Below are 27,123 nucleotides of genomic sequence, written 5' to 3'. Positions count from 1 at the left end.
GCCAGTGGTCCTATCTTATAGTTTCTGCCCCCAAAGTTCTCTCTAAAATACAGGGCCATGAATGCCCTTTCCCCGCTCCGCCCACCCATGCAGCATCTTTAAAATACAAAATGGGCAAAGGATCTCTAAGCAGATATTAAGCCACTTCTAGCAGAATCGCTGTATTTATTCTCACAGCACCTGGCAGGCATTCCCTTGTTAATTTAGAGCCCCCACAGAGCCGTCAGGCCCAAACTTTTCTAGGCAACTTCACATGAAGGGAACCGTGTGCTAAGTTTAAGGTTATCACCTGCCACCTCATTCAGTCCCTGCACTGCATCTAGTGTCTCTAACTAGGCAGTGTTAACAATGTTTAGCATTTTTACTGAAAACCAACAGAAAAGCTTAGCGGAGACACCAATTCAGACTGAAAAAACGCACAGAGTGAAACTGAGGTAATTGTCATTTACAAAGCCAGATTCTCCTAGAGCTAAGTCATTCCTCTGTCTTTAAGTCCTATGAAAAGCTATCGGTCTTCAGATTTCCTAGCCAACAACTCTTTAGATGGGCCAAAAAACTGCCCCCGGACCACTTACTTCTGCTCAGCAGGTGCATCTCATCCATCTCTGCCCAAGATATGCTTGGACCCTTTCTCTTGAAAGCAGTCTCCGTGCTGTGGCCTAAGCACAGACGGGAACAAACTAAGCAATTTTGAGTCTATCACCTAACCACCTGGAGAGCAGCCGTATTAGCCCACCCTGAGAAACGCTTCTAAGGCAGGAACTTTTATCATAAGCTTCATTATAGACTTTATCATAGTCCTTTGAGGGATTTAATTTTTTATAGACTAGTAATGTGAAGGTGGCTTTCCAAAGAAAGGTCAGTATCCAAAGTAAATTTAATTATGACTTGAAATTGTATAGATGACTGCCTAAATTGGATCACTATTCCCTCTAGAGAGGGACAACTTTACTCACATTCTGTAAGAACTAGAAAATGGTCTAAATAGCTGATATCCATTATCTGTATTTCTATGCGGTGCTCCACGTCTTCTGGTCTCTGGACCAAAACCCGAAGCCATACGGCTGGGGGCTATCTGTTCCCTTGATCTTATGGTTGTGCTCTACTCTAGGAGTTCTTGCTAAGTCTGATCAGTTTGACATTCCTCCTGGAACAGAAGGGGCCTGTGACTATTTTTCACCTCTTCTAGAATTGTAACAAAACTACTCAAGTGAGATTGAGTTTATGGGTATCCAATTTTATAAAAGGCAGAAGCACTTCTTTTGAGCATGGAGGCTGCTATAATTAAAATATACAGTATGGTTATATTGAAGTCCTAACATTTGGCAGCTCTACTGAACCTGGCCTTTATACATGCTTTAGGTATCTAGGGACTCCAAACAATTCGAGCAAAGAACCAAAATGAGCCAGGGCAGGTACTTAGCTAAATGTCAAGTGAATCGGGCAAAGGGGCGATCTGGGGAGCATTGCTGCTCCAGACCACAGGCAGCTGTCATTGCCAATGAAGGCCTGACTGGTGACGCTCCTTTAAAGAGTCCCTGCTCACATGCTCATTCTTTGATCTAGATGAGGATTATGATTATTGTCATATCTCCTCTTGGTGCTATCTGGATAAGTCAGGTTTATTTTCCCCCTGCCCTCCAGTCTCCTATCCCTCCAGGTACTGCCAATTTCACCAACCCACTCCCCACAAGAGGAGAAGTTCCGTTGACTCTTTTATTGGTGGTTAGCCGTATCTGAATAGCTCTCACAAAACCCTGGTTCTTCTAGGCTCTGGCCTTAATGAATATATGGTACCCCAGATCCTAATCTTGACTACCTAGGCTGGAGGAAAATGTCCTAGAACTCCCAGGGATTTTTTTCCATCAGGTATGCTCCGTTACTGAATTTTAATTTCTCTTGTTAGCCTGACTTAAGTTCCTTGGCAGAGTCTTAAAGCACACGTGCCCTGTCCTAGAGTATTTTAGACCAGCATCATGCGTGTGTATGGTCAGAGTGCAGAAGACCAGGGCCAGAAAGTCAGTCCATATGCCTTGGGGCTTTGACCTTCAGACAGGAGCCAGCCTGGGTTAGCTTAGGGTCAATACCTGCCTCAGCCAACCCCAAATCTCCTCCAGCTTAGAAAGGATGTGTCTCCTTTCCTTCGAAGAATTTAAGTCTTACATGGGCTTCTATTTTCCACTGTTCGTGGCATGTCACATATTTCACATGTGACCTAGGGGAGCAAAAGGGAGGCTGATACAAGTTGAACATATGGCTTCAACTAACTCATTTCGACAATTTAGGTGCATTCATAGCGTTCTATAGGATAAAGTTAACCTCCAATGGAAAGTTATTATACATTAAATTAAAAGAATATGAAAAGAACGCAGCAAAAACGAATCTTCTCTCCCACCTTCCTGGACAGTCATCAGTGTCTTAGTCTTTTGAAATGATATGAAAGGTGTAATGTAAGTCATGGCACTACTCTGAAAAATCGTTTAATAAGTTAGTATTGCTCAACCATTAATGATTAATGTTAGAGTCTGAAAACTTTTCAGGGCTTTTCCAATCTCTTAGTTTGGTTACACATCAGGGGCCATCTTCACTAGACACTCGCCTTTTTTCAAGGAGTCCAGGCAGGGGAAAGCATTTGAAAGAACAGTCCATTGGAGCCTGTCCGTTTTTCACGTTCCCTTAAAGATAACATTTCTCAGGCTGCTAAATTACGAGCCCGCGGAGCCACGTGACCAACCTAAACGTGATCGGGCGGCCAGCCAATCGCAGAGCGCAGAAAAGCCCGTCCCAGCTTCTCACGCTCGGGACAGTCAAAACCTAAGGGCAGGGGGCATTCGGAGACTCAACGCCCCCCCACCCCAAGTATTGCTTGAGGGGCTGCTTGACCACACACTAAAGTTCGCTCTCACTTCAGGAGACACATGCCTGCAGGCAGGCGGGTCTCCCAAGCCACCGGGCGACAGGAGCTAGGGACTCTGGAGTGGGTACTTGGACGGGGGCAGTTCTCCGTCCCATTTCCCCAGAGCTAGCGAGCCAGCCCCTTGGTGTCATGTCGAGATCACTTCAGGGACCTGCCAGGATTCTCACCGAATCCTCTTAGAAGGGCTTCTTGTCGCCTGCCTGAGAAAGTTGTGCGGCCCCAAGTGAGAGAGTGGCTGAGGACAGGGCTCCCAGGCCCAGTGCGGCAGACCCTGGGGACCCGACAGTAGTCCCCACCGCCCTCCCCAACAAGCCACAGTCACACACCAGCTCTCCCAGCTCTCGTGCTACTCCCTTTGATCTACTGGTTAGAATGAAGGCTAATTACAGTCACCAGATTAGGACCCAATTCCTCTCGAGGAAATCTCACCGGGAACGAGGCTCAGCAAACTAACCTGATTAAGTCTTCGTTCCACTCCCCTCCCCCGTTCAGCTATCCTGGAGACCCGAGAGGGAGAGTCCTATTTCAAGCCTCACTCTTCCTCTAACCCGCACTACACAGAGACGGCCCGGCGCCCGGGGAGTCGCAGTCCGGGTGCGCAGGCTGCGCACTTCTAGTCGCTCGGCGGAGACTCCCGGCGGCAGCCCACCGAACGTGCGGGTTCCTCACCGCCGCGGGGAACCCCAGTCCCGGTCGGCACCCGGCGCCCTTCCTCATCCACCGCCCGCTCCCGCCCTCCGTGAAGTCCGAGGAGCGCTCCGGGGGCTGCCGCGCACGTCCGGGCCCACCCGGCCCTCTGCCTCCTTCCTAACACTCCGCCTGGCAGAGGAGACACAACCATTGTTCAACGGCTCAGAAGCCCGTATTCCCCATCCCCGGCCAAGCGGAGTGAAAAACGAGGCGAAGCACAGGTTTTAGGGGAGGGAGTGTAAGGGAATGAAGACTAGTTCGGGCAAGGCTTTAGGACACCCCAAATCCCACTATCCCCCCAGCCTGGCTCCCGGGAGCCGCGGTGCTGACAGCTCAGAGGCGCCACCAGGGTGGGGAGGGAGAGAAGGCGACGAGAGTGGAGAGGCGCCTCCTAGGAGGGGGGTGGGCAAAAGGAGACCCGCGCCTCGGGGCCCCCTGGCGCGCCGGCTGGGTCCGGGCAGGCCGCGGAGGGGCGCGTCCTCACTCACCCGCTCCGGTGGTGCCGCTCTCCCGGGGCGCCCAGCACAGCGCGAGCAGCAGCCAGAGCGCCCAGCGCGCGGACGTGCCCATGGTGCCCGTCTGGATGGTGCCGCCGCCGCCGCTCGCTCCGCACAACAAGTTACCAGCCCTTCGGAAAGGAGGAAGGAGGTGGGGGCGGGGAGGGAGGAGGGGGAAGGGGAGGAGGGGAAGGAGTTCGAAGGGGGGGAAAGGGAGCAGGGAAGAAGAGGCGCACCCCCTCCCCTACAACTTGCACAATCTACCCCCCACCAGCCAACCCACCCACCCACCCACCCACCTACCTCCCCGGGCTGCAGCGGTAGTGCAAGCCGAGCCCGCGGGCAGAAAATAATGCAGGCGCTGCAGAGGAGGGGAGGGAAGAGGAGGGGAGAAAGGGAGAGGGGGTGGGGAGCCGAGAGCGGAGAAGACAGAAGAGAGAGGAGCCGGCCGCGGAGCACCCACCCTGGCGGCCGCTGGAGCGCGGGGTGAGGAGCGAGGAGGGGGCAGGAGGGGGAGTGGTCAGCGGGGGGTGGGGGCGGGCGCGGCGGCTTCAGCCCTCCTTCCCCACCCTCGACGCGCTCCTCTTATAAGCTCGGGGCAGCCAGGTTCCTGCGCCGGGGGTGTGTGAGTGTGCGTGCGAGTGTGAGCGTGAGTGGCCGTGGCCGTGGCCGCCGCTGCCACCCGGACTGCTCCCGGGGCCCGGCTGCTCCGCGCGTCCGCCCGGGGCTCACGGGGGCCCGGGGCGGCCGCTGGTTGGCTCGCGCGCCGCCCTCGCCTCCAATCCCCGGTGCCTGCCCTAATTTCCTGATCCAGGGAACCTGCCGCCGCAGCAGCTGTGCGCTCCCTACAGTCATTACTGTACCTTCCCGGCAGCCGCCAGCAGTAGATGCAGCAGAAGCAGCAGCAGCAGTTAGCACTGATGCAACTACTGAGGCTATTGCCACCGCCTTCCCACTAACGCGGCTTACAGCCCGGGGGGGACTTGCAGTTTCCAGGGGCAACAAGCGTCTCTCTACCACCCTCTCCTGCGCCTCAAAGGAGGCTGGTCCTGTGAGGCTGGTAGGTAGCTTCTTCCTTGGGCCTCCTCTCTCCGCTTAAAAGTGCTGAAGAGGAGTGGGTCTAAACGTTTGGGCTACTTTGATGTGGGGTTGGGGATGCCTGTCTCAGTCAAGCGCTGAGATGCCATTTTTGCTAAAAATTAAATGTGTCTTTAAGTGAGAGCGTGTGTGTAAGGAGAGTGCGCGCGGTTGTGGTTTGTCCTCTGTAATAGAATGGGACGAAAGTAACCCAGTCTGGGATGAGGAGGAGGGGGATATCGCTAGCGCAGCTCTGCATTCTCTCCTCAACGATTATAGTTAATTGCTAATTGCACAAATGATAGTCGGAGGGCCTGTAATTAAAAGCTTAACCTTTTCTTGCTTGGGGGAGGGGAAACTCGTAGGTTTATTCTTCTTGATATAGTTTGCAACATTCAATTACAAGGCTCAAGGAAAGAAAAAAGGAAGCAAAGGCAAGATTCCTGTAAAGGATTGATTCCTGTTTTGTGTCTGGCAATACTGAGCCTGTAATTTGCTTTTGTATACTTCAGTTTTCTTGCACAATTTCCCCTGGTTGTCCCCATTTAACCAGACTGGGAGGACACACCGAGCTATTTCACCTTCTTAAATAAAGGGTTTATATATTTTTTAAAAGTTGTTTTGATCTTGAATGACTCAAACTCCACCGATTTCAATAGGACCAGCTCTGACGCTATTCTATTGATGATGTGAGAAGTAGAGGGCTCCTGCCTAGCTGTATTCCTCTTGTCTTGGTGCTCCAGGGCATTTGTCAAGGCTAACCATCAGATGGGATGTTTATTAGGAACTTACTGGATCCAGGAGATGGAGAGGAGAGGAAAATTCCAGGTCAGGATACACTTTCGTGGAGTCAGAGGATACCCAGATTGTGAATGGTCTACACGAAGGGGCTTAACTCTGTCAATATGTATTGGTGGAGACTTGCACTGTAGTTCATTTTGAACTCTATTTTGCTCGCTCTGTGGTTGCACGTTTGATATAAACTGCAGCAGCTGCACATGTGTTGCATGTGAAACTGAGTTGAACTCTGCTTTATGCCATTAGTAGTGAAGAGGCATGCAGGTGTTGCTCACCTAACAGGCATTAAGGGATGGTGGTAAAACAGGTGTGTGGCATTTTCAATATTCTCGGGGTTCTGAAAGAGAGGCTGATAATGAGCTGTGTCACTGGCGGAAGAGAAAATGTGGTAGAGGGGATGAGTGGAAGCAATATGAAAAGGCACATTAATATAGTCATGTGGTTTGTTTTTAATATTTTACTCGGAGATAAATACGTATACTGTAAGCTGAACATTGATATGGTATAATAAGATTTACCTTTGACAAACACGTTATGCTTTCTGTCTCTCCAAAGGATATAAATAAACTGTTGGTGAACTTAGCTGCAGCTCTGTGTTCAATCCTGTAGCTCTCTTGTTGGATCAAAAGGAAGCATAACTTTTGGCTCCACCTCTCATTTGGCTGTGTAACTTGGGAAAATCTCAGTGCCTGTCTGTGCCTGCTTTCTGACCTACAAACTGAACACAAAACCAATTCACATAAAGTCAAAGTGCTCTGTGGCCTCCAGGACCAGCTCTCTGCAAAGTGTTGATTATTAGAAGGAAAGGTTGTAAGGAAGAGTGAATTTGATTAATATAGGAAGTAACCGAATAACCAAAATGATACATTTACCATGAGTGGAGATGGGTGTGGTTGAACTAGGCTCAGAGAGGCTGACGCTGCTGCATACAGAGCCTTCAGGGAAATGCATAGGCAACCCCGCTCCCACAATCTACCACATTCGTCAATTTGTTGAAGCAACACACACTGAGCATCCCTGGGTAGCAGGCGCTGTGCTAGGCAGTAGGTATATGGAGATGCTTGTCTAAGGAAGCTCAGGATCCTGTGGGGGAGGCGGAGAAGTTGGCGATTGTGGTACCCTATGCACAGCACACGCTTAGGCTTCAAGGTGCTATAAGGTGACAGGGAAAGAGTAGCTAATCTGACTGGGGGACCAGAGGGTCAGAAAAGGCTTTCCAGAGCACTTGTCTCTGAGCTGAAGTCATCATTTTTACCAAGCAATTCCAGTTCTCTTTACTGCTGGACACATGGTAGGATTGCACTTCCTGGCTCCATTATAGTTAGGTGGGGCTGAAAGACCAGTTTTGGCCAATTATTTGTGAGCAGAAGTTCTAGGGTGTCACTTCTGGACTGGGGCATTTAGTGGGACTTGCCTGACCCTCTCTTTTGGTCTGCATGGTGACTAGACATGCTCAAGAGATGGTTGCTCCATTAGCCTGGTCTGAATGGCTAGATTGAGTAGTTCTCTGCTGTCTACATGTCTCTGGCAATGATCACGTAGAGTAGAGGTCAGCAGATGGCCAGTGACCTGTTTCTGTATGACCTATGAAAAAGAGTGGTTTTTACATTTTTTAAAGAGTTATACAAAAAAGTGAAGGAGAAGAAAATGCAACAGAAATTGTATGTTGCTCACCAAGTATGTAATATTTACCATCTGGGTCTTTAGAGAAAAAACTTACCACCTCCTGACATTGAGTGAGAAATAAACCTTTGCTGTCTTTATCTACTGAGCTTTTGTTACTTCAGCATGACCTCTCATTAACTTGACTGATACTCTGGGTGAAGGGGGAAGGAAGACCCTGGTGAACAGAAGGAACAAAGGCAAAGAGAACATCAAGTGTTGAAGGAAATGCAGGGGCTTCAGGATGGTTCCATAATGGTGTTCCAATGGGCTGACAGCGGGAGGTAAAGCTAAGAAAGAAAGGCAGGGCCTGGATTATATGGAAATGTGTATGAAATGCCAACACTTTTTTTTTTGCATTTAAAAAAAATTTGTTTTAAATTAAAGTATAGTTGATTTACAATGTTGTGTTAGTTTCAGTTGTATAGCAAAGTGATTCAGTTATACATATACATATATGTGAGAATATGTATATGTTCTTTTTCAGATTCTTTTCCATTATAGGTTATTACAAGATATTGAATATAGTTCCCTGTGCTGTATAGTAGGTCTTTGTTGTTCATTTATTTTATATATAGCATTGCATATCTGTTAATCCCAGACTCCTAATTTATCTCCCCCCATTTCATGCCAACACTTCGGACTTGATCCTGTTGGCCATGGTGAGGACTTGTGATGGATTTCTACCGTGATAGATTGTGATCAGAGGCCTGACATTCAGTGTGTTTTAGAAAGTTCACTCTGATGTGAAGTGGTCTGTAGGGTGACTTCTTTGGGAAGCAGTGTAGGATAAGACTAGAGGAAGAACAGTTAGAGGCCCTGGTAGTGAGGGAAGGCACCAAGAAAGGACAGGAAGAAGCTATTATTTGCAGTCAGAAATATTCGTGTAATTCTTTCATGAGATTTCTCTCCCCAGTCCTCTGCATATAGCTTTTAGAACAGTGTTTTCCAACCATGGTCAATCCGTAAGAATCCCTGGGGGCTTCCCTGGTGGTGCAGTGGTTAAGAATCTGCCTGCCAATGCGGGGGACACGGGTTTGAGCCCTGGTCCGGGAAGATCCCACATGCCGTGGAGCAACTAAGCCTGTGAGCCACAACTACTGAAGCCCTCATGCCTGGAGCCCATGCACCGCAACAAGAGAAACCACTGCAATGAGAGGCCCAAGCACCACAATGAAGAGTAGCCCCCGCTCGCTGCAACTAGAGAAAGCCCGCGCCCAACAACAAAGACCCAATGCAGCCAAAAATAAATAAATAAATTTATTTTAAAAAAGAATCCCTGGAAATGTGTGTTAAAAACACAGATTCCCAGGTCCCTCCCTTAGAGATCCTGACTCTGTAGGTCTAGTCCAGCCCAAGAGGCTGGACTTGTACCCTTACTCCAGGCAACTCTTAGGATTAGCCATGATTAAGAAAACTTCCTAGAGAATGTCTTCTTCAATGCAGTCTTAACTGCCAAGTAGCTTTACTTCTCTCAAACCTGTATGTATATATTTGTCCAATTTCCCCAGGGAGAGTGGGTTAGGGCCCACAGAGAATGGGAAGGGTAATGTTGGGCATTTCGTTTTCTTCAAGCCCTGGAAACTAATAAATATGGGCAGTAGAAGTCATCTTCAAACCATGTTGCTAGGCTGAAGCACTCATTACTGTGTTTTCTACTTCATAGCCTTACCATAGGAAGTAAGAAGTGAAATGAACTGTCCCCTTCTGGAGCCTTCTCCTTCTAAAGTATTTTGACGGTAATTTCTCAGGCCTCCACTCCACCATTTTCTAATTGTGTGGCAGCCAGTGAAATAAACGGGATTCACCCCACTCTAGGCTCTACAGGTAGGATCTGATGGTTTAAACCAGTGGCTCACAAACTTTAGCTTCCATGAGAATCACCTGGAGAACTGGTTAAAACAGGGATTGCTAGGCACCATCCCAGAGTTTCTGGTTCAGCTGGTATGGGGTGGAGCCAGAGTATTTGCATTTCTAACAAGTTCCCAGGTGATGCTGATGTAACTGGTCAGGGAACACATTTTGAGAACCATCGCTCTAAATCCATCAGCATAACTTCCCCCCTCAGCCACTGTGATCAATTCAAGGGTCTCAACCAGTCAGCCTGTGGTCTTCTGGCCACACTGATTGGATACTTCAGCCCTAAGCACATTATTCAATCAATCCAGTTATAGTGAAGTTCAGGATTTTTGCTTGGTTAGAAAGGCACCCTTTTTTTCTTTCTTTCTTTTTCTTTTTTTTCCTTTTCACTGACTTCTTTTCTTATTTTAAAATTTTTTTCCAGTGTTGTTATTTTTATTTTTAATTAATTATTTAATTTAAAGTTATTTTATATTGGATCATAGTTGATTAACAATGTTGTGTTAGTTTCAGGTGTACAGCAAAGTGACTCAGTTTTTCATATCTATGTATCTATTCTTTATCAAATTCATTTCCCGTTTAGGTTATTACAGAATATTGAGCAGAACTCCCTCTGCTATACAGTAGGTCCTTGTTGGTTATCTATTTTAAATATAGTAGTGTGTACATGTCAGTCCCAAACTCCTAATCTATCCCTCCCCCTACCCTTCCCCCCGGGAACCATAAGTTCAATCTCTAAATCTGTGAGTCTGTTTCTGTTTTGTAAATAAGTTCATGTGTATCGTTTTTTTTTTAGATTCCTCATATAAGCAATATCATATGATATTTGTCTTTCTATGTCTGACTTACTTCACTTAGTATGGTAATCTCCAAGTCCATCCATGTTGCTGCAAATGGCCTTATTTCATTCTTTTTAATGGCTGAGTAATATTTAATTGTGTGTGTGTGTGTGTGTGTATGTGTGTATATATACACACATACACACACACACACACATATACATATACATGGCATATATGTACCTCATTTTCTTTATCCATTCATTTGTCGATGGACATTTAGGTTGCTTCCATGTCTTGGCTATTGTAAACAGCACTGCAATGAACATTGGAGTGCATGTATCCTTTTGAACCATGTTTTTCTCTGGATACATGCCCAGGAGTGGGATTGTTGGATCATATAGTAGTTCTATTTTTAGCTTTTTAAGGAACCTCCATACTGTTCTCCATAGTGGCTGTACGAATTTACATTCCCATCTACAGTGTAGGAGGGTTCCCTTTTCTCCACACCTGCTCCAGCATTTACTGTTTGTAGATTTTTTGATGATGGCCATTCTGACTGGTCTGAGGTGATATCTCATTGTACTTTTGATTTGCATTTCTCTGATAATTAGCGATGTTGAGCATCTTTTCAGGTGCCTCTTGACCATCCGTATGTCTTCTTTGAAGAAATGTCTATTTAGGTCTTCTGCCTATTTTTTGACTGGGTTGTTTGGTTTTTTTTGATATTGAGTCACATGAGCTGTTTGTAAATTTTGGATTTACATGAGCTGTTTGTAAATTTTTGCAATTTCGGTTACATTGCTTGCAAATATTTTCTTCCATTCTGTGGGTTGTCTTTTCGTTTTGTTTGTGGTTTTCTTTGCTGTGCAAAAGTTTTTGAGCTTAACTAGGTCCCATTTGTTTATTTTTGTTTTTACTTCCATTTCTCTAGGAGACAGATCCAAAAAGATATTGCTGTGATTTATGTCAACAAAGAGTGTTCTGCCTTTGTTTTTTTCTAAGAGTTTTTATAGTATCTTGTCTTACATTTAGGTCCTTAATCTGTTTTGAGTTTATTTTTGTGTATGGTGTTAAAGAATGTTCTAATTTCATTTTTTTACATGTAGCTGTCCAGTTTTCCCAGCACCATTTATTGAAGAGACTGTCTTTCTTCCGTTGTATAGTCTTGCCTCCTTTGTCATAGATTAATTGACCATAGGGGAGTGGGTTTATTTCTGGGCTTTCTATCCTGTTCCATTGATCTATATTTCTGTTTTTGTGCCAGTACCATACTGTTTTGATGACTGTAGCTTTATAGTATAGTCTGAAGTTGGGGGGGGGTCTGATTCCTCCAGCTCTGTTTTTCTTTCTCAAGATTGCTTTGGCTATTTGAGGTCTTTTGTGTCTGCATACAAATTTTAAGATTTTTTGTTCTAGTTTTGTGAAAAATGCCCTTGGTAATTTGATAGGGATTGCGTTGAATCTGTAGATTGCCTTGGGTAGTATAGTCATTTTGACGGTATTGATTCTTCCAATCCGAGAGCATGGTGTATCTTTCCATTTGTTTGTGTCAGCTTTGATGTTTTTCATCAGCATCTTATAGTTTTCAGAGTACAGGTTTTTTTGTCTCCTTAGGTAGGTTTATCCCTAGTATTTTATTCTTTTTGATGAGATGGCAAATGGGACTGTTTCTTTAGTTTCTACTTCTGATCTTTCATTGTTAGTGTATAGAAGTGCAACAGATTTCTGTGTATTAATTTGTATCCTGCAACTTTACTGAATTCATTGATGAGCTCTAGTAGTTTTCTGATAGCATCTTGAGGATATTCTATGTATGGTATCATGTCATCTGCAAACAGTGACAGTTTTACTTCTTTTCCAATTCAGATTCCTTTATTTCTTTTTCTTCTTTGATTGCCATGGCTAGGACTTCCAAAACTATGTTGAGTAGAAGTGGCAAGAGTGGACATCCTTGTCTTGTTCCTGATCTTAGAGGAAATGCTTTTAGCCTTTCACCATTGAGAAAGATGTTGGCTGTGGGTTTGTCATATACAGCCTTTATTATGTTGAGGTAGGTTCCCTCTATGGCAAGGCACTCTTTTATAAGCAATGTGGTGTATGGACTTAGGCCAGGACTTCTGTAGCCATTAGTGCCACTGTGAAGGAAGCCAATCTGAAGACCACCTGACTCATGGAGAAGAGGAAGCTGAGAGAATCAGGGAAACAGCACCCAAACTGGAGCTGGAGCCCAGGTGTGATTCTCCTGAAAGCTGCCATTTGTAGGACTTTCACTTTTCTTAGCAAAAAAATTCCCTTTGTTGCTTAAGCCCAGTTTGGATTGAGTTTTCCATTGTTAACAAGTAATTAGCTGATAGAGGTGCCCTCTTGAGGGAAGTAGCGTGTATATGGTAAAACACTGGGCAAAACTCCACCTCTGGACGTATTTACAGTGGAAATAACACGCCCACCCCTTCTGGCTCTGTTTTGGAAGAGGAATGCAGGTATCAGTAAGGACCATCTTAAACAGTTGCTCTCTTGGGCATCCTGACCAAGTCAACTCCCACCATACCTCAGCCCTGAATCAAACACTCCATGTGGGCTTATTACAAATGAACCTTAATTGAGGGTTACAATCTAATAAGAACACTTTTTTTGAAATTCCAAGGCCAAAGACTATTTTGCAGATGGCTTTTGAAGAATTTCAGAGAGTAAAAGTGTGGCCAAATGTGGTAAAAATAGAGTTATGGTTAGAGAGAAACTCCAAAATGGGTTGAGTATGACGGTAGACCAGTGATTCTCAGCTGGGAACAGTTTTGCCCCCAGGGAACATTTTTAAGTTGTCATGCCTCAGGGAGAGGTACTACTGTAGTTGTTTAGGGGGTTGAGCCCAGGGCTGCTGCTGCTTATCCTACAGTGCACAGAACAGCCCCCTCAACAAAGAATTATCTGTATCAATGTTGCCACAGTTGAGATATCCTGGGCTAGACTAGGTAAAGTCAGGTGATTCTGAAATGTATGAGCTTTTTACCTCGAACAGGGTAGGGGAACATTATTTGGAACTTGGATGGCCCATTAGAAAGATGTTCTCTCTTTGAACAACGAAAACACAAACTGGATTTTGTCCAGTCGATGACAGCTGTGAATGCAGTATCAAAGGGCAGTGTGTAGATTTACAGACCTGGGAGATGTAAAGCAAACGACAAGTAGATTACATTCAAATTGAGGTAGACCAATGTAGGCTATCTACATTCTGGCTGCATTGTGAATTCATAGTGCCCTTTTGTTTGCAAGGGTTTTGTTTTGTTTTTCAAGGCAGGGATGAAGTGCTTGACCACTTCTACTTTAATTCTGATAGTTAATTCCTCTGATCCTGGTCCCAAATTTGATTGCTTTCATTTGTCATAAATGCAGTTTACAAGAGGTTTTAGAATGTAGTGCTATAGCATTTAAAACACTCTAACAACTGGAGTGTTTTTGGAAGTAGGGGCTTTGTGGTCCCTACTGTGCTAGCTAAGTATAGATGCTTATTAGAATGTAAGAATTTTAATCTGCAAGTTACGAGTAATGCAGTGAGCTGTAAAGCCTGTACCATTTCACCAGGATAATTCCATTTTCAAACTTTTAGGAGTTTTGTGGAAATGGATAGTTGATGTATCTAATGTTGTTTTACTTGGCTATGTGTAGTTTAAATTCGTATGACATTGCTGCTTGCACTCCTTGAAGGGCTGAGTTTCTAAATGGATATGCTTCTGTCCCACCTGGCTCTTTGAGAAGGTTTTGTCCTAGCATCTCTAAATCCTTTAGAAACACATTTACGAGGAGTTCAAATGCTGATGACTGTGTCTGGAGTGTGGAGGGAAGCCTGGGTTTTCCAGCCTGCTTTTTATGGTTGTTTGAAGGAGGTGCAAGTAATTCTGAACTGTTGAAGGGTAGAGTCGCTTAAGGTGGGAGTAGATACCAGAGGGGTAGCCAAGTACAGTTGAGGAAGTTATCTGTGTATCGTTTGGATCTGTATCCCATAAGCAGTTAGTAAACCATTGAAGGTTTTGGATCAAGAAATGATGGGATCAGATATATGTCTTCAGAAATATGATTATTTGAGAAGGTGATTATGGCTGTATAGGATCCAGAGGTCACCCTATGTGGTCCCTGAAAGCCTTTGTGCCTTGAATGAATGCAGGGGGGCAATGCAGGTTAACAATTATGAGAGAAGGTGCTGGAGCCAGTCTTCCTGGGTTCAAAGCTTGGCTCAATCACTTACTGGCTGTGAAATTTTGGGCAAGTTATTTAACCTCTTGATATGCCTCAGTTTTTTCACCTGAAAAATGGAGATAACAAGTATACCCACTTCTTATAAGAATTCAGTGCACTCATATTGATACAAGTAAAGCAGTTAGAAATATGCCTGGCATATAATAAATGCTCAGGAATTGTTAGCTACTCTTGATAATAGTAATGACATTTATTGTTATTGTTGTTGTTTTTATTATTATCAGCAGCTCCCGTGTAAAAGAGAGGCAAAGGGATTACAGGTGTGGGCCCAGGATTGGAACGTTGGAAGGCAGTGGTACTGGACCCCGTCTGCACATTAAAATCCCCCGGAGAGCTTTTTAAGACTATCAACCCTGGAGTCTTACTCAAGGTCAATTCAATAACAGTGTCTGGAAACAGGGCCTGGATGTGAGCATTTTTAAGCTTCCCAAGTGATTTGCATTCTAATTATGACTCACTTGGTGTCAGGCCTGATGCCCCCTGGCCCAGAGGAGACAGGGAAAGCTGGGTGGTAACACTTGAATGAACTTCACCCCAAGGGCGACAGGGATGCCATGGCGGCTGCTGCAGAGGAAACACGAGCAAATCCCCCGTCTGTGTTCCAGAACAGCCTCCCTGTCCTCGCTCTGTGTGTCCTGCTCCTGGCATCCCACATTCAGCTAGATTTGTAGGCTGTAAGAGAGCCAAGGACCATGGGAAGTCAGAAGCTCTGCACCACCAGACTGCTAGGAACCCAGCTGGTGTCTACCCATCAGGGATAGGTTATATATCGCCAGTCTCATGCCTTTGCACATCAATCCCCCAGCAAGGACTTGCTGAGCACTTTCTGGGGCCCAGCCGCCTGCCAGGTGACTGGAGGGCAGCAACCAGATAGCGTTTTGGCTGCCACTGAGGAGAGAGTTGTTATTGTTTTGTTTGCCTTTTCTACAGGAGCCAAAATTCAGGCTTGTTAAGTGGTAATTGACAGTCCTTTCTTCTAAGGAAGTTTCTCTTGGATTTGCTGCCAATAGGAAGTGTATTATTCCTCCTAGCACTATAGCATTCATTTATCGAGTGCCCACTCAATTATGAAGCATGACAGAGTTTGCCATCTAAGAGAGGAAAGACCACTTAATGATTCCTAGAGTCAGAAGTCTGGAATAAATGGATAGACAGATCAAAGAGTTAAGGGGATTCCGTTGTACTCGGAGAGGCACTTTGAGCAAGAGCTGGGTCTTCCACTGAAGTCTTAAAGCAGCCTTTGAATACGTTGTGTGGGAGAGAAAGTATGTTTTTGAACATTAAGGAATAGTGATTTCAGCTGATCATCTCATAGGATAACAACGTGCAAGTTGTGGTTGTTTTCTAAACCGTGGTGGGAACACATGTAAGACCTGGTAGAAATTGAAATTCTATCTTGAGATCTTAACAATTATTTCCCCTACCCCAGGAGAAATTGAACTCTCTCAGAGAGTATGTTTACCACAATAATTTTCTGGGTCTGATTGTTTTTCTGGATGGACAATTCTTACATGTGAGGGAAATAAAAAAGCTTCACCCTTTGGGAGGGGTTTCCTTCTAGAGTTGAAGAAAGGTTCATGGTTACTGATCCAAACTGAAGGATGATTGATGGTTAACGACCCAAATCAGACCTTGTTCCTTGGATTTGACTTGGGAAGAAGATAACATGGACTTCCCTGGTGGCGCAGTGGTTAATAATCCGCCTGCCAATGCAGGGGACACGCGTTCGGTCCCTGGTCCGGGAAGATCCCACGTGCCGCGGAGCAGCTAAGCCTGTGAGCCACAACTACTGAAGCCCGTGTGCTCTAGAGCCCGTGTGCCACAGCTACTGAGCCCACTGCTGCAACCACTGAAGCCCGTGTGCCTAGAGCCCGTGCTCCGCAATGAAGAGTAGCCCCCGCTCGCCGCAACTAGAGAGAGCCCATGCGCGGCAGCAAAGACCCAACACAGCCAAAAATAAATAAAATTAAAATAAATAAATAAATTAAATAAACGCATGTGGACCTTTAAAAGAAAAGAAGATAACAGAAGGCCATTTGGAAGCACAGATCAGAGGTCTTATGTAGATAGAGATGGAGTTGGGAGGGTACTGGGATTGGAATGAGGGAGCTTGGGAAATGAGACATAGCTGAGACTTCTACTGAATCTTGCCTTTCACCTTCTTAACCGTAACACCCCAATATCACCAGTATTCTTCTTTGCAATCAAAACTTACTCCTTTCCTGATGTAAATAGTAAGCAAAAATTATGGTTTAAATATTTGCCATGTTTGTGAAATTGAATTGGAATATATGAACAGGTCTTTTAGTCAGGTTCTCTTGATGAACTCCAGAAAGGCATCTTTCTGTGAATAAGTGGCTGAAAGGAAGATGGGTCATTGCTGAGGTTTCTCTCTTGACATTCCTTTACTCCTCTCTTCCGTTTGCCAGAGACTCCAACAAAGAACAAAGAGATGAGGGAGAAAGGGCAGGCTGGCTGGCACAAACACTATGCAGAACACTCAACAGAAAATCTCTGAAGGTCATGGAAGATCTTCTCTTCCTTTTATAGTGATTCCATAGCGCTTGCCTGGCTAGTGGGGCTGTTTTCTAAATGTGAAACAACAACAAAAAATGATGGTTATGTCTTACATAGTGTGAGAAGAATGTCTTGAATTTGTGCACTGCCTTTCTTCTGAGAATGTTCAAAGTACTCTACAAACATGACATCATTACTCCCTGGGAGGAGACTGTGGACAGACTTTAAGGGGAATAATCCCTCTTCAGCAGTTTGGAAGGAGCTCAAGCAGAGATCAGTGTCCAGACTCAGCTTAAGCAAGTGTCCCAGATTGGTTGAGTTCTAAATCTCACATAGAGAAAGATGGGTGTTAATACTAAACATGGCCAGATAAAGTTTACATTGCAGTCTCTTGGTGAACTCTATGTCTCATGCTTTAAGAAGGCACACTATGTTTTTCTTGTTTCTTATTCTTTTTCCCAAATGGCCATGCTTAACTCTAGTCTCCATCCATTTTGTTTGTTTGTTTGTTTTTTGGAGCAAGGCAAAAATAAAATGACAGAACAAAACAAGAGACACCGAGAAGTATTTTTGTATTATCATGACAACACCAAATTGACTCACCTCAGCAAAACCTGGAGTCTTAGAGAAGATTCCTTGAAGAGAGAAATGGAAACGTCATACCTCCCTCTGTTGTTCTGATTAGGATCTTGTGGCAAAGTAGGGTAGTTAGAAATTCCGTTAACTTGAAGGAAAGAACAAATGCGGTAGTTATTTCTTTTTCTGCCTTTGCAAGGGAAATGTAATCACATCCAATAAATTTGCTTATTTTCCTTTTCTTCATTCCACTTCCCAGTCCCTGCCCTGCCTTCTGCCTGGCTCTCTTAAGAAATCTCAGGAGGTCCTGCCCATGGCAGAAAATTCACAGGATATGAAGAGGAATGGAAGAGTGCCTTGTAGATCTTATATCATTTCCTCAAATCAAGGTCCACTTCAGGGGAAGATTCACTGGAGAAATTACTGGAAATATTGCAACAAGGGTTATTTAGAAATTGAAGGTGAAAACAGGAACTGTTTAGCAGTATAGGTCAAATTCTTTTCCCATTTCCTTTGATGCTGACATGAACTGGCTTCAGTTTTTTTTTCCACTGACAGGTGTGATACTCTGTCAGATAAAGTAGCTGTTCCATTAGAATCTTTATTTTCTTAATCACCAAAGTACCTCTGGAAGGAAATTGTGCTGGCCATTTAAATCATGCTATAAATACTTGTCCTGTATCTAGACATGACAGTGTACTTCTTAGGTTTACAATCACAGCAGCAAGCTCTGTGCCTTATTGTGTACTTACCAGGATTTTTGGTGGACTCTTTGTGTTTCTCTCCCCAAATACTCCCTTGTTAATTAAAAAAAAACAAAACCAAAAAACTTCTTGTGGGTATAGTGGGAGTCTTTGATTGATTGAATTGGATTGAAAAAGAGACTTGATGGTTTGTGGCATTTATTTATACAGTTGACCCTTGAACAACTCAGGGGTTAGGGGTGCCAACCCCCCAACCCCATGCAGTCAAAAATCTGCATATAACTTTTTTATTTTTAATTTTTATTTTTATTTATTCATTTATTTATTTATTCATTCATTTATGGCTGTGTTGGGTCTTCGTTTCTGTGCAAGGGCTTTCTCTAGTTGCGGCAAGTGGGGGCCACTCTTAATCGCGGTGCGCGGGCCTCTCACTATCGCGGCCTCTCTTGTTGCGGAGCACAGGCTCCAGACGCGCAGGCTCAGCAATTGTGGCTCACGGGCCTAGTCGCTCCGCAGCATGTGGGATCTTCCCAGACCAGGGCTCGAACCCGTGTCCCCTGCATTGGCAGGCAGATTCTCAACCACTGCGTCACCAGGAAAGCCCTGCATGTAACTTTTGATTCCCCCAAAACTTAGCTACAAATAGTCTACTGTTGACCAGAAGCCTTACTGATAACATAGTCGATTAATACATATTTTGTATATGTATTATATACTGCATTCTCACAATAAAGTAAACTAGGAAAAAGAAAATGTTAAGAAAATGATAAGAGAAAATACATTTACATCACTGTACTGTTTTTATCCATACTGTAAGTTTACTTTGTTTACAAGATGTCTTGTCTGTTAATACCTGCATCAGTAACGTCTTATATGATATAAAATACTGTAGATGTTATACAAACACTAGCATCAAAAGTAAAAAGATAATGTACAAAGAAATTCATATTTATTTACAGGTATAATGTTTCATGCGTTGATAACAAAGAAGCAGCGATATGATTGCTCTGTGGTAGCCTAGTGTAATCAATACGATTGCTTCACAGTAGCCTAACCTATACACTAAATGAATCGTTATAAAATTTTTATGACATACAGTATTACAGTGATATTCATATTGGATATTGTATTGGAAACATTGTTACATTTAAAAACCCACCTACCTGTGATGATAGGCTGATATGTAGTTTCTCCAATTACCAGAGAGAGGCATATTGTATGGTAATGTAATTCTTTGAAAGCAAAGTTATAAAACAGTAAGGAAACTAATATGTGATTAATTTTATATGCAATATCACTTACCTTTATGCCTGTGTAAGGATAGACTAGTATCTACATATATTTTATGCATTCATGACATAACTAACTTTCTCTTAATTTTTTTGGTGTATCTAGGCTATGTAGTTCGCTTGCATGTTTTTTAAATTATCACAGATCTCCAAAAAATTTTCCAATATATTTATTGAAAAAACCCCATATATAAGTGGACTCATGCAGTTCATACGCATGTGTTCAAGGGTCATGTGTAGATGGACTGCCAAATTCATCTTCTCAGCTTTTCCTACTGTACACATTACTCTTGCTGAGAAAGTTCCAGTGTCTTTCCTTCCAAAGGCTAACCCCCTTATTATGGACACTTGGAGCCTTCTACCCCCACCTGTCTCTGTGAGTGCATCACCCTCTCTTCCCGCCCAGAACCCCCTGCTATGGTCTTGTGTTTTCTCGTGGCTTATTCTGGTCTTTGGTTGCTAGTGTCATGTGAGATGGGGTCTATGAAATTTTGGCCATTATATACATGTTGTCATATTCAGTAAGGTTGGGGATCACAAAACGTTACTCTTTGTTTGCTGTGTAACTTTGCCCTCCTTTTGTTATTTTTAACCTTTTAAGGCTCTGTCCAGTCTCTTCAACTGTGTTGACATCCCTGTAATGTTTGGGACCACAACCGTGGAGCCCACACTGGGAGGCTTCAGTACATACACACATGAGGAATGTCTGTCCCCAACCTGTACTGACTGTACCTTCTGTAACCTAATAAAATTCCTACTGGAATCAGAACTGAGACCCCAAATGCTTGAAGCCTTCATAAAGTTCTGTCCTTTGGAGCATGTAACATGGACCTCTCATAGATGTGACACTCTGTACCGGAATCCTTGTGTAACTTGGCAGCTTAAGTCTGGGACTGGACACATGAAACATTTACCTTGTGCTAAAGCTGCTTTGTGGAGAGAAGTTAACAGTGGGGTTCCACTGTGTGTAATTTGAACCACTGAATGTGATCTGTGGTACTTGTTCATTGATAAGAGATTATGCAGAACAAGTGCCATCCTTAAGGGATGAACTCTGATGGGTGGGCACTAGGGGTGCACATCTGTCCCATGCATACAGCCTGGAGGTGCTGCCGTTGCTGGTAGCAAGCACTGGTTTCCAGATCCCAGAAGCCCTTCTCACTCACAGAGCTGCATGCTGCTCGCAGATCTAGGTTAGTTCTGAGAGGCAAGTGGGAGGGCTCTTCCATCAGCTCCTGGCGTGCTCTCCCGGAGTGCAGGGGCACCCACTGAGGAGAAATGGTGAGGTGCCCATGTTTGGTAAGGGAAAGGAAGAATAACTTCTGTCAAAGCGATATGGAATTTCAGAGCAGAAAGCAGCCTTAGCTCTCCTGCTGTGATGAGGAACACACACGAAAAAGAGGCATTCTCGAAACTTCTTGCTCTTTCCCAGGCTCTGCAGGACCTTTGAGTTCAGGAACGCAGGGGATAATAAGCAGTGGTGTTTGATAATTCCAATAAGAAGTTTGCAGCCCCTAGATAAAATTCTAAATTGCTTGGGCATTTTCCATTAATAAGCAGCTGAGTAAGTAACAGGTGGGAGTTTGTGTGTGTGTGTGTGTGTGTGTTAAAAGAATTTCTGGCTCCTGTTGGTGACCAAATACTGTCCAAATTGTAAGTCCTATCCTCTCTACTTGTCTAGGGGGGTGACTCTGGTTACCTTGTTTAAGAAAGAATGAATACATTTTACAGCATGTTGCAGAAGGGGCTTGTTTGACTCTGAGATGGCTTTGCAACATTTTCCATTTTCATCACTTTGATGTGATATGACCTGTGCTGGCATTTGGATTCAAAAACTGGGGTTGGAGTCTAGACTCTGCTGCTCATGAGCTCTGTGTCTTTGAGTAAGCTCCGGAACTCCTCCTGGGCCTCACTTTCTTCAACTGGGGAAAGGAGATAGTTCCTGCCCTACTTATCTCTTACAGCATTTCACCTGGCTCCAAAGAGAGAAAGTGCATATGAAGGGGTAGGTAGGGGTAAGTAAATTTGCATAAGGACTTTGATAACCTTCCTGGGAAGGAAGGGAGCAAAATCTCAACCCTCCTTCCTAGTAATTTCAGGCTATAGAAACCTTCGGGGTGGGCTGAGTGATCTAGTACCATAGGAGTATAAAAAGGCCTCTGTAAAAGCACTCAGGGTGGAAAGATGTGTTGGATGTGAGCAGAGATGCTGGATGTTGCCTTGTTCCCCAAAGCAAAGGGTTTGGCCTTGACCAAATGTCTTGGGTGGGTGAATCTAAAGAGATGGCAGTTGGGAGCCCAAGTCACGTTTGGCATGTGGCACCCACAGCTGAGATAACTCTGAGTAGGGAACCCTCCTCCTTTCTACCTGAAGATCCATGTTGCCTAGACAGGATTTGGCACTCTGTTCGGTGGGAGAGTAGAGTGGTTCTCAATGCTAGCAGTTTACCCCTTTAATAAGAAATATCTTAAAATGCTCCTTTTCTATATTGAAATGAAAGTTATAGATAATAGCACATATACACATATATGATCTACAAAAACTAATCAACCTAATGTCCTAAGTATAATATAAAGAAAAAAATGAATGGAAACCAATTTGTAATAAAGCAATATAGCCCAACTATACCAGAAGACACAATACAAAGTCAGATATTACACGTGTAGAATCTCTGTGAGCACAATGGCCACATATGCCAACTGATACAGGTATAGTGGTTTGAAGACTGTCATATTACAAGCAGCTTAGCTGTTAGTGATACAATTTTCTGAAATAGCCACAACTGGTGATGTTCCAAACAAAAAAACCCAATAATTTTCCCTTTACTGAACGTGGTAGCTGCATTCCTGGAAATTTCAGCGTATGTTAAAACCTTGCCAAGATCTTTTGTGCTTATATGTAAAACAGAATCGGGATCTAGGCTCAGATAATTATAAACAGGGGATAAAACTTTAATGCTTGGTGGAGTATTTTTGGATGGTTGAGTCATGTAGGTCATTGTTCTTGATGAGTAAGATGTATCACCTGCTTTGCAGGATGTCTAGAATCCCTGGCTCTGCCCACTAAAAGCCAATAACACACCTTCCGTCATTGTGACGAGCAAAATGTGCCCTTCTAATTTTAAAACACCCTCTGGAGGTCATGTCATTCTCATTGAGAAGCACAAGGGTAGAGGTCCAGCTCACCTCCATTGCTCTGGAGACAGCTGGAAGTGGCCAGGCCTTCTAGTGAAGACATTGATAGTCAATGGAAGACCTTATTGAACTTCATGGGACCCCAGCTGTATTAGCTTGAACTGCCATAACAAAATACCCCAAACTGGGTGGCCTAAACACCAGGAATTTATTTCTCAAAGTTCTGGAAGCTGGGAAGGCTAAGATCAAGGTGCCAGCTGATTTGGTTCCTCTTTTGCTGGCTTACAGGTGGTTGCCTTCTCTCTATGTCCTCACGTAGCAGAGAGAGAGCTCTGGTCTGTCTTCCTCTTCTTATAAGGACACAAATGCCATCATGGAGGCCCCACCCTCATGACCTCATCTAAACCTGATTACCTCCCAAAGACCTCACCTCCAGGGCTTCAACGTATAAAGTTTGGGGTGATGCAAACAGTAAGTCCATAACACCAGGTTTCTGGTCTTTGTTTTCTAAAGCAACCATCTTCTGTCGGGAGCTACTATTGTCTTCTGGGATCAAAGGAGACATCTGAGTTCTGGTTCTAGGGGCTACCTAGGAGCAAGAAGGATGAAGAAGCCCCTTGTTTATGAGGAAGTGCCTGGGGAGTTCTTAGATCTGTTGGGGTGGGCAGGTGCTGGAGAGGGAATGTAGACTTTCTGCTCTTCTGGACAAATAGAGTCCCAATCAAGTCATGTTTAAGAGTGTGTACTTGGGAGTTAGACAGATCTGGGTTTGAATCCTGTTTCAGTCATCTGGTAACTGTGTGACCCTGGAAAAGGTACTGAGCAGCCTGAGCCTCAGTGTGAAAATGGGCACAGACCTACCTGGAAGGTTGGTGGTGAGGAGTAATGAGATCTTTAATAAAAAGCTTTGCAGGGTTTCAGGCACGTGGTTAGAACTCACTCCATTAATTTGTGTTGTTGCTTATGGTAAAACAGTCATCCTTGGAGGAGTCATTTTTGTGGGGAAGAGCATTCGTCACAACTGAGGCTGCATAGAACAACCCCGTGACAAGGTACAGCTCCATTTCTGCAAAAAGTGATGGGAGTTTTTCTAGAAAGTAACTTAGGGGGAAAACAAGCCAACTCTGGATCATATTGCATGGAATGTTTTAAATATGAAAGCAGACATCTTCCCTCTGACCCTTAATACTTAACAGAATTTCTTCTTAATACTTCATACTCAGTCCCAAGGGACCTCTGAGTAGCCACGGCGTAATGACCATCATACAATAACCTTTATACAATTGGAGGTATATGCAGTGGCTGCTTTGGAATTACAGGTTTGCCGTGTCATGCTGACTTATCTCTAGCTAAGCAGAGTTAGAACCTATTCCTATTCTGTTTGGAAAGGACCTGGAACAGAAGTTCATGGGAGTCTTCCTTATCTATACTATTTCCCCCAAAAGCGAATATAATGTGTGCTTCTGTTGATGCAAAACAAGCAACCAGGTCCTCTGATGCGCACGCATTTCCCTGGGACAAACCACAGAGAAAAACTGTTTGGATGGATTTAATGAAAACATTTTGCTAGCTCAGAACTTCTTAAAGAGATCCAGCTTTCTTATGGAAAACAGCCCAGGATTCTTAGAGAAAATATTGAAGGTTGGAGAAGTATTCTTTTCCTTTATCAGTGTTGTTTTGCCAAAGAAGATGCTGGCTGTCTTTTTCACTGAAGAGTGAAAGGAAGTTCTGATCATATGCTTCCATCAGTCCATGGACACTTTTTCAAACTTGTTTTTCTTTATAACATTAAGGCAAGTGCTTTTCTTGTAACTATCTTTTTCATAAAGACTAAGACAATTAAAAAATAAGAATATAAAATATAACGAGGACTAAGGACAAAGAGAAATAAGGCAAAGTTGGGGGTAGAAAATGTGTGCTTGTGGGATGAAAATTTGGCCACCAGGGCAAGGAGGAAAATCTCATTTGGTTACATGATTTTTAAAAATAAAGTTTCTTAGAAGGAGCTCAATTGTCCCTGGCACTGAGAGCAGAATTACGTTTTCTCACAGGTACAAATAAAGAGGATATTTTGAGCTCTGAGGATCAATTTTCTCAAATGCCCCACAGTGACTGCCACTGAATTATATAGGACTGCTTTATAGAATGTCCCTCATTGCTGGCATTTTGCCAAAGTGTGATTCTATAAAGGAAAAGAAAGAGCCTTCAGGCAATTCTCCATTTATACTATGTATTTTCAAATGAACTTGTGCAAAATATTGAGCAGCAAAGAGTTGGCGGTCATCTCGGATAAGTAACTGGAAGGCAGTTCTTTGTAGATGGGGAAGTGCAGAGACAGACTTGAAACAGTTCGGTAAGCTGGGGCAGAGATGACATTCCTTTATAAATGTGAAAAGGAAACGCAGGGCTTCCCTGGTGGCACAGTGGTTGAGAATCTGCCTGCTAATGCAGGGGACACGGGTTCGAGCCCTGGTCTGGGAAGATCCCACATGCCGCGGAGCAACTAGGCCCGTGAGCCACAACTACTGAGCCTGCGCGTCTGGAGCCTGTGCTCCGCAACAAGAGAGGCCGCGATAGTGAGAGACCCGCGCACCGCGATGAAGAGTGGCCCCCGCTTGCCACAACTAGAGAAAGCCCTCGCACAGAAACGAAGACCCAACACAAACCAAAAAAAAATTAATTAATTAATTAATTAAATCCATGGGGAAAAAAAAAGGAAACGCAAAGGTATGGGAGGCGAAGTGAAGGCCGTCTACTTCTGCACGTTGAAGGGCAAGTGCGTCAGAGAAGATGTAGATAATTTGAGGGAAGGGGAAGAAAAAAGTTAATGATAATTTTATTACCTTAAGATAACTGCTATTCGCACTTTTGTATGTTTCCTCCCGATGCCCGCCATCCACCATGGGTAATGTTAACAAAATTAGAATTTGCATACAATTTTATATTATTTTTCATTTAACTAAGCTGCATAAAGTAAGTTATTGTATTTTCTATTATTGGGGCATGTAGGGTGCTGTGATATAATTCCTACCATGGTTTTAGGCCTTCCATGAAGTGTTATATACCGACACGCTGTGAGAAAGCAACGCTTTGAGAAAATTAGGAAAAGAGGCTGTTTAAATGGATCGGTGATCAGTAAAGAGACCAGAGTGGTACTATTTGGCAGGTCTTTTCCTCTTTTAAAGTAGCTTTCCCAGGAGTCCCTTTTTTCATGGTCAAGAATTTTTCTGTTTTTGGGGTGGTGTGGGCAAAAATTTGTTACCGATTATAGTTAGACACTGGTGTTTACGTTTAAACTAGTCCCCATATACAAAACTTCCCAATAATCTATTGCTCATTTCCTTCAATCTTGTGTTTCTCCCTCCCAGAAATAAAACATTTCTGATGCTTAAATACAACCGCAAATGCACTGGACTCATGTCTTGAATGACCTCTAGGTTCAGATATTTCTTTGCTGACCTTGTATAGATTTCCTTATCGCCTTACTGTATGGCTTTGAAATGTGTCTCTTTTTTCTCTGCGACTCTGAATTACCTTCTGTTCCAGGAAGGTATATATAAATGCATTTTCTTAAATTGAGGTAGTTTTCTGCTAGCCAGATGCCGTGGTCAGATTTTACCTTCTCCCGGGACTGAAGTGTGACTGTCCAGTGAAGAGGCTAAGCGTTTTTCTTCCTATCATATGTGGCTTGTAGAAATCAGACCCAGTGTTATGGTTGCTTTGTTCTCTGACAGCCTTAAAAAGTGGGGGGCAGGAAATCTGTCAGCAGATTGTCTCAGACAATCCCTTTTGCACTAAAAGATGATTTCTTCTGAGGAAATTTAACCAAATGTGACTTGAACCTTCTAAATTCTTCCTTTCCCAATAAATGAATTTAAGTATCTGAAAAGACATAATAAAATTAGAACCTTTCATTTGGTTTAATTAAGCAGCTGGGATTAATGAGAGGATGTCTTTTGCCTGCACTTATGAATCCTCCTCTGTTACTAGTGTTCAGTTAATGAAAGGAAACGATCTGTACATGTTTGGGATTTTTTTCCTCTCTCCAGCATTGAAAATTTTATAAGCTGCTAGTTTTGGATATTTAAAGTCTTATAAGAGAAAAAACTCCAGTTTTCTTTCTTATCGCAAGAGGGAATGGATTTTTGTGCTTCTAGCATGAGAGGTAGGCTGTCCCTAGGTGGTATGTTTACTGCTCATACTTCTATTTCAGAAATGTAAATGTAGTATAGGTACTCCATCATAGACAAGGTCACTTTCCTGACAGATTGGTTCAGAATTTAACTGCAAAGTGAATCCTCTTTTCTCATGAGCTTCTATTCTAAAGCAGAGAAACTGCCTTGCTAGACTAGACAAATGACTTCAAAAA

At 43.8% G+C, this 27,123-nt stretch overlaps 2 protein-coding genes across 8 annotated transcripts in view; one reads left to right on the top strand and one right to left on the bottom strand.

Annotated features, from left to right (window-relative positions):
* Positions 1-4,786, bottom strand: part of VLDLR (very low density lipoprotein receptor) — a 31,971-nt gene extending 27,185 nt beyond the window's left edge. For 5 of the 7 annotated variants that reach the window (XM_082470903.1, XM_082470906.1, XM_082470907.1 and 2 more), the window contains exons 1-2: positions 4,408-4,598; positions 4,096-4,235 (exon numbers count right to left, since the gene is read on the bottom strand). In XM_082470903.1, coding sequence (XP_082327029.1) covers positions 4,096-4,177 — 82 coding nt within the window. In that variant the 5' untranslated portion in view covers positions 4,178-4,235; positions 4,408-4,598. Of the gene's footprint in view, positions 1-4,095; positions 4,236-4,407 lie in introns of all 7 variants that reach the window. The other 2 variants (XM_082470905.1, XM_082470904.1) reach the window with 2 other exon arrangements.
* The window catches only part of LOC309665182 (uncharacterized protein), a gene marked incomplete at its 5' end in the record, with an annotated part of 137,829 nt that continues 114,881 nt past the window's right edge, over positions 4,176-27,123 (top strand). Inside the window, 3 exons of the mRNA XM_082471396.1 lie at positions 4,176-4,255; positions 4,379-4,446; positions 4,596-5,164. Coding sequence (XP_082327522.1) covers positions 4,176-4,255; positions 4,379-4,446; positions 4,596-5,164 — 717 coding nt within the window. The remainder of the gene's footprint in view (positions 4,256-4,378; positions 4,447-4,595; positions 5,165-27,123) is intronic.

This window comes from Balaenoptera physalus, assembly GCF_965194825.1.
Source record: "Balaenoptera physalus genome assembly, chromosome: 7".
Taxonomy (NCBI): domain Eukaryota; kingdom Metazoa; phylum Chordata; class Mammalia; order Artiodactyla; family Balaenopteridae; genus Balaenoptera; species Balaenoptera physalus.
The sequence above is the reverse complement of the archived record's forward strand: the minus strand, read 5'-3'. Positions and strand labels throughout refer to the sequence as shown.